Source organism: Penaeus chinensis, chromosome 10 (assembly GCF_019202785.1).
Source record: "Penaeus chinensis breed Huanghai No. 1 chromosome 10, ASM1920278v2, whole genome shotgun sequence".
NCBI classification, from domain to species: domain Eukaryota; kingdom Metazoa; phylum Arthropoda; class Malacostraca; order Decapoda; family Penaeidae; genus Penaeus; species Penaeus chinensis.
The window spans coordinates 25,345,994-25,353,829 of record NC_061828.1 but is presented as its reverse complement, the minus strand read 5'-3'; the positions used below and the strand labels follow the sequence as shown (position 1 = coordinate 25,353,829).

The 7,836-nt window shown below is 38.8% G+C and overlaps 1 protein-coding gene across 2 annotated transcripts in view; it reads left to right on the top strand.

Moving 5' to 3' along the window:
- Positions 1–439: 439 nt before the first annotated feature.
- LOC125029999 overlaps positions 440–7,836 on the top strand; it is a 28,862-nt gene continuing 21,465 nt past the window's right edge. For both annotated transcript variants that reach the window (XM_047620209.1, XM_047620208.1), the window contains exons 1-2: positions 440–693; positions 7,629–7,777. In XM_047620209.1, the coding sequence (XP_047476165.1) occupies positions 567–693; positions 7,629–7,777 (276 nt within the window). In that variant the 5' untranslated portion in view covers positions 440–566. The remainder of the gene's footprint in view (positions 694–7,628; positions 7,778–7,836) is intronic.

The following is a 7,836-nucleotide window of genomic DNA, read 5'->3' as shown; positions in this document are numbered from 1 at the left end:
CTATTACCAAAGTCACAGCGAGGACATTATTTTCAAATGTGTACGTTTCTTTCCTTTTGTCGTGGCTGTTCGAAATAGAAGAGGTGATCAAAGAAAGCATTGTTAAGAGTGAGCTATGTTTAACAATACTAACCTGACTTAGTGGCCGTAGATTAATAAATGGAAAAGCATAAATGATTTGATTAAGTCATCCCTATATTCTTTGCAACGGTGCATCTTCTATGATGAAAATTTTCTTTTCTTTTGTTTAATTCCATTAAGTTTCGCTCAGCAAAAACAGATTTCACTATCTGTCATTGTAATGTCTGGATAAAGTGTCGCGCTCTCTTCTTGCTCAGCTGAGGTGCCCTGCGTGCTCCTGCGGCCAGGACGCAAGTGGCAGGGGGCATGGGGCGTCAGGGAGGGCACGGGGCGCCAGGGGAGCCGCCACAGGTCGTCCGCGAACCATTTCGAAAGCGATCGTTCGAGGCGTCTCTGCATGTAAACATCTCGCGGGAGAGACGCTCGCGGAGAACTTTTTGAGTCGAGGATTCCTGCCAGCCAAGGAAGCGATAGATGTCGTCACTATGTCGACCTATCAAGTGAGGTCGCTAGAGGAGGCCGACCAGATAATCCGGGAGCACGAGAGGAAGACCAAGACGACCTATGCCCTCCTGAGATCCACCAAGAACTTCGGCTGTGTTGATGTACCAGGTGAGCTTTCCTAAAAACCTATCCAGAGGAGATTTACCCTCAGAGTAGCTATAATGCTTTAAAGGAAGTCATATGTGGATCCAGACATTGACTGTCATGCCAAACCACAAATGCTCAATCGCTGATAATCAAATCCCTTATCATTATACGAATTGCGGTATAGTTTGTTTCCCTCTACCATGTAGTGCAAGGTAAATTTTGCATGTAATGAACGGAATGACCGAAAATAGACATTTTTCATCATTGGTACTACCTTTGCAAGTTTATAATTAGAAAGCTGCATAATGTTGTACTTTGGTATACATTTACAGGAAAATGTAATGCCATTAATAATGATCAAAACTGCTCTCTGAAACATGGAATAATCACTGTAGGCAAAAAAATAACGTTAAAATGAAGGATATAGGTTGTGACGAATGCCGTGTGGGAAGTAAGGTGATGGGGTCGGGTCTGGGGGCAGTAGGGAAGTACTGCCGTTGGATGGGGGTCAAAGAGCGAAGCCCCCGGGTTAGGAAAGCTTATGGTTCATATAGAGAGATTTGTGGATTTCCCCAGAATGGCTGGAGGGACTTGATCTCAGGGGTGCAGTCACTTCATAAACATTGTCAATACTTTCATTTATTTTGTTTGCATTAGAAACTAAAAGAAATTCAGGCATATTACAGTGTTGATAGTTGAAAGAAGGAATAATAATAGCAAGATTGGATGGCTGTGTGAAACTAAAAAATAACCCAAATTACTTGGTGGTTTCTGATTTGAATCTCTTATGCATTTACTATAATATTTTAAGTAACTATAACAAATTCTCTTATATACACAGCTGGTAATTCTCTTGGAAAACTGCACATGGCCAATACTAATGAATTAGGTAGTAATTTTATATGAGGTATACTGCCCTTTTATAACAGTTTTAGTCTCATCGTCATCTTGATGTTAATGCGTAGTGGCCGCTGGTAAGTGCATATCACACATATATGGTTGGTTACTTGGGGTGGGGAGAGGTTAAAGGTATAAGTGGTAGTGTTTGTGTTTGTGAAAGTTCCTGTTTGTTAAATGTTTGTTAAATTTGTTAGTAAAGGTTTTAAGTGTTCTAGTTTCTTTGATGTGTTGAGATAGCCTCTGTATGTCATGTATGTTAAGAACTTGCTTGTAAGAGTCAGTGTTGGTGTGGTATGTAAAGAGCTGCCTGTACATATTCTTTATTTGTTAATGTCTTTAACCCCTTGCCGACAGGTACGACTTGTAGGCACGTGCTATGCCCACTGTGAGTGCTTGTTTGATTGTTTTTACAAATAGATGGCTACACTTGTACTAAGTCACCCATGAGCCAGTTACGAGTACTGCCTGTCTCGCCCGTTCACCCTTTTCTTTGATTTAAGAAATATTTTACGTTATCTTATTTTGCTGTTACTAGTGTTAAAAAACATTATAATAATTATAATATTTATAATAAGAATAATACCATAGATATTCATAGCACTAGTAAAAAATAAGTTTTTCCCGCCAATTCAAATCAGGTATGGTCACAAGGTCTACTAATTGATTCCTTTGTGGCTAAACACTAGCAGAGCCATCTATGAGCAGACATTTCACAAAAAAAAAAAAAAAAGATAATAGTCACAGCATTTTCCCAATTTTTTGTTCATTTTCCCCGGCTGCATTGAGTTAAGGTTGCTTGATTTTATGTCTGTATGTCTGTGTAGTTGTCTTCATGATTTGAGTAGGTCCATGTCAAACTGGCCTCTTGTGTTGTGAAGATATTAATTCTCATTCACACCTTTTTTGCATTAGTCATATATATATGTATATGTTTATATATATATATTGTATATATATGTATATATATGTATATATGTATATATGTGTGTATATATGTATATATACACATATATATATGTATATTGTATATATACATATATATTTATAGATATATATACATATATATACATTTACATATATATATACACATATATATATATATATATATATATATATATATATGTATATAGTATATATATGTATATATATGTATATATATGTATATATGTGTATATATATGTATATATACACATATATGTATATTGTATATATACATATATATTTATACATATATATACATATATATACATATACATATATGCATATATATATATATATATATATATATATATATATATATATATATATATATGCATATATTTATATGTTGTGTCAGTGTATGTATGTATGTATGTATGTATGTATATGAACTAATATTGGGTTGAGAGAAATGGACATTAGAATGGACATCCCGAGTTGTGCAGGTAGAGCACAAAATTGAATTGGGTCGTGCTGAAAAAAGTTTGAAAAATCCTGGTGTAGAGTGTTAGTGTACTGTATAGATGTATATGATGTTATGAAATGGAGTATCTTGCACATGTCTGGTCTGAAAGTCCTTTGCCATGACTTTTTTTTTTTTTTACTGCTCAAGGGCATCTGTGTTAAGTTGAAGGAGTCGTTGTGGTAATTTGTTGAAATGTCATCAGAAAAATATCCAGTGGAAGACTTAGATGTGGATTGTGGAAGGTAATGTATAGAAGGAAAAAGGAGACGGATAATTGTGCTTTGCATAGCGCCAGATGAGACAGGGACAAAGTCAGATGATGCACCATCAAGCAGGACACATTGGGTCCTGCACATCAGAAAGCAGTGATTCAGTAAAGAAATGGTTTTGTGATCCATTAATATTGTAATTTGAATGTTGGTCATGTGTGGGGAACTTTGTTGAAGGCTTAGGCAGAGTTGGGCAGTATGGCATCAACTGGTTTCGTGTCATATCTGACTAGTTGTTGGGCAGTGTCATGATTGGTTGTGATTAGTTGTGTCTCACAATCATTTGGGACAAAAACTGTGTTGTGAGTCTGTAAGTATGTTGTGAGTGTCAGTGTGGTTCATAATGTGTTTGTGTTCAAAATTTTTGCAAACAATCAATGTAAGGGAGATGGAGCAGTAGTTTGTTGTGTCTGTGAAATCACCTGAATTGAAAAGGGGGTAATATATGCACAAAGCCAGTCTTCAGTTGTGATGCTTGAGGCAAGTGCAAAGGCAGGGATTTGATGAGGTCCTGTGTCTTTGTGCAAGTCCAATGTTATTTTGAGTTTATGAATGCTGTTAGTTGATATGCCAAATGGGGGGATTGGAGGGTAAGGCCTGGCTGGCATATCAGGTGTATTGAGAATTAACATTTGTGTTCTGGCGTGGTCATAATTGTATTATTGGTGTCTTTCAAGGCTGTGATTCCAGCAGTATCTTGTCTAGGTGTCTTGAAGAACTTAAAGTGCTTAAGGATGTTTCTGAAATTGTTCACAAGATAGGTAGAAACATGTATGTGTTTTGCTTTCTGTGGTCCAATTTACTGTAGTGTTGTATGTTTGTTAGAAGACAGTCTAGAAAACTGCAAGGAAAAATGACTAACAGTTGGAAAGTTGTAATTGGATCCAGGCAGTTTCACAGACTGTGTCAAGGTCTTGCCTTGGTTTAACAGCAAGACCTGCATTGGTCAAAGGGTCTTTATGTGTGACAGTCATGAGGAGGAAATGTTCAACAGAGTCAATGTCAGGAATCAGCCATATCACAGTCCTATTGTGATGTATGGTTGATGTGGATGATTTGATGAGGTTGGGCTATTTTCTTTGTAATACTTCCGAAGTAAATGTTTAGCAGATAGAGTGGTTTGGTTATCTCAAGGTGATGGTTTAAGGGAGGGGCATGTGGGTTGTGTGTAGGGGGAGGAGGAGGTGGGGGAGGAAAAAAGGGAAGAGGAGGAGAAGAGGCAGAGAGGATGAAGAAGAGGAAGAGAAAAGAAAAAAAAAAAGAGGAGGAGGACGAAGAGACGGGGGGGAGAAGGAGAAGCAGGAGGGGAAGGAGAAGGAGGAGGAGGGTTGGAAACGAGAAAGGAAAAGAGAAAGGGAGGGGAGAGAGTAGAGGAGGGTAGAAGTTAGAGCAAGAAGATAAGGAGCGGAAAATGGGATCCAAGAGTCAAGGAAAGGCTTAAAGCAATGGGATATTATCAATGCTGTGGGTGGAGGTTTGGTGTGAGGATTTACTGGAGTTGATGGTTCGATTTTATGTTGGTGTGGGTGATGTGTGGGCAGGGTATGAGGGATGCTATGATGTGAAAGAGGGCTGTCTATATCATTTGAGCAGAGTATGTTAAGGAATTGAATAGTGTGATGAGAGAATTTACACACACACACACACACACACACACACACACACACACACACACACACACACACACACACACACACACACACACACACACACAAAAAAAAAAAAAAAAAGCTTGAGAAATTAGTCATGCCACAGCCATCACAGATCTACTCAATGCTATTGTTAACTAGCCTAGTGTATAATTGTGTGGAAGACCTGATGCAGCTGACATGGTACCAGCTGGCCCCATTTGACAGCCCTAGTTTAAATCATCCACAAGCACCTGTTGCCCTATTGTACACAGTGGAGATTTTCTGGTACAATGCACCAGTCATGGTAACCACCTTGATTAATGCTCAGCTAGCTCTCATGGAACCTCAGGCCTTGTAAAGAGGGGAATTGGGTGTAGAGCTTATAAAAAAAAGGGCCAAAATGTTTTCTGCTAAGACTTATTGTTATTATGAAAAGCATTCCATTGATACTAGTTTAGTTGGTATTAGTGGTGTGCAGCTGTTTTTTTGGAATTATCACATAATCTTTGATACTGCTGTTATTTTGAAATCTATGGTTACCTCTGCAGCTATGTAATTATGGGTTTTAATAGCCAGAAAAAAATTGTGGATGATTTGATGAGGTTGGGCTATTTTCTTTGTAATACTTCTGAAGTAAATGTTTAGCAGATAGAGTGGTTTGGTTATCTCAAGGTGATGGTTTAAGGGAAGGGCATGTGGGTTGTGTGTAGGGGGAGGAGGAGGTGGGGGAGGAAAAAAGGGAAGAGGAGGAGAAGAGGCAGAGAGGATGAAGAAGAGGAAGAGAAAAGAAAAAAAAAAGAGGAGGAGGACGAAGAGACGGGGAGGAGAAGGAGAAGCAGGAGGGGAAGGAGAAGGAGGAGGAGGGTTGGAAATGAGAAAGGAAAAGAGAAAGGGAGGGGAGAGAGTAGAGGAGGGTAGAAGTTAGAGCAAGAAGATAAGGAGCGGAAAATGGGATCCAAGAGTCAAGGAAAGGCTTAAAGCAATGGGATATTATCAATGCTGTGGGTGGAGGTTTGGTGTGAGGATTTACTGGAGTTGATGGTTCGATTTTATGTTGGTGTGGGTGATGTGTGGGCAGGGTATGAGGGATGCTGTGATGTGAAAGAGGGCTGTCTATATCATTTGAGCAGAGTATGTTAAGGAATTGAATAGTGTGATGAGAGAATTTACACACACACACACACACACACACACACACACACACACACACACACACACACACACACACACACACACACAAAAAAAAAAGCTTGAGAAATTAGTCATGCCACAGCCATCACAGATCTACTCAATGCTATTGTTAACTAGCCTAGTGTATAATTGTGTGGAAGACCTGATGCAGCTGACATGGTACCAGCTGGCCCCATTTGACAGTCCTAGTTTAAATCATCCACAAGCACCTGTTGCCCTATTGTACACAGTGGAGATTTTCTGGTACAATGCACCAGTCATGGTAACCACCTTGATTAATGCTCAGCTAGCTCTCATGGAACCTCAGGCCTTGTAAAGAGGGGAATTGGGTGTAGAGCTTATAAAAAAAAGGGCCAAAATGTTTTCTGCTAAGACTTATTGTTATTATGAAAAGCATTCCATTGATACTAGTTTAGTTGGTATTAGTGGTGTGCAGCTGTTTTTTTGGAATTATCGCATAATCTTTGATACTGCTGTTATTTTGAAATCTATGGTTACCTCTGCAGCTATGTAATTATGTGTTTAATAGCCAGAAAAAAATTACTGTATAATCATCCCTCTCTCCCTTCCCCTTTCTCCCTCCCTCCCTCTCCCTTCCTTCCTCCCATTCTTCCCCCCCCCCCCCCACAGTGACTTTTTTGCACATTCTGATATGCAAGTTCAAACTCTACAAACATAAAAAAAGGCCTTGTGGTTGGGCAGCAAGGCAAAGCTGAGGAAGTTTGGTCCTTGGAGATTAAGGAGAAATATAGTCTTAGTTAGAATAGGCTTAATATAACTATTGCTCTTATTATTATTATTATTATTATTATTATTATTATTATTATTATTATGATATCAATTGTATTAATCACCACCATGCAGTTGACAGGACCATCGTGTCATGAAAAAAATTGCTGTGAGAGGTGGGTGACATGGGAAAATTTGGCTGTTTCTTCCATTTTCAGCTGAGGTTAAAGTCTGGATTAGAAAAAACAAAGGCTTGAGCCATAACAGCAATCGAGGATGGGCTGCAAATGTCATCTTGTGTTTAACATATCTCTAAAGATTTCAGACACAGAGGGATTTATGGAGCCAAATTATCCTTTTTATACTAATCACTTGCCAACTAGGGCCACCATTCCCTATTCCTCTTCCCCTCTACTTTCCCCAACTCCCCATTTCCTTCTATATTGTCTTCCATAACCAGTTAATCTTTCCCCATGAGTACTGCAGTTGTAATTAGAGCCCTTTTCAACTGTGTATCTAGTTTTATCTCTTTGGAGAGTGTTTGTTTAGTGTGAGTTCCTACTGTGATGGCTGGCAGAGTGTGAGTTATGTGCATTTTGGGTGGCTATGGCTATTACACCAGATGGAATTGCAGTTTAGCTGAGGATTAAGGTGAATAACATGCTGGCACCAAAGTAAACTATGTCCAAACATGACACTCGGGGGTTTGGCATTAAACATTTTAAATACATGTGCATGAGGGAATTGTATAAAAATGGCAGTGTAATACTTTGAGAGTCATGTTTTTTCCAGCTTGTGCCAATGATGAAAATGAAGTACGGTTTGAAACAGTTGGTGTGCCATATTGTGGAGTACCATTCTTTGTTGCTGGGCTAAAGATTCTCCAGTGTCAGTCATATCGAGGAAGAGGAGGAAGAAAGAAGAAGGAAATAAAGATAGAGGTATGTGTTCTGAATATATTTGATAATTTTTGTTGAGTTGAATATTCTTTCATTTCCTA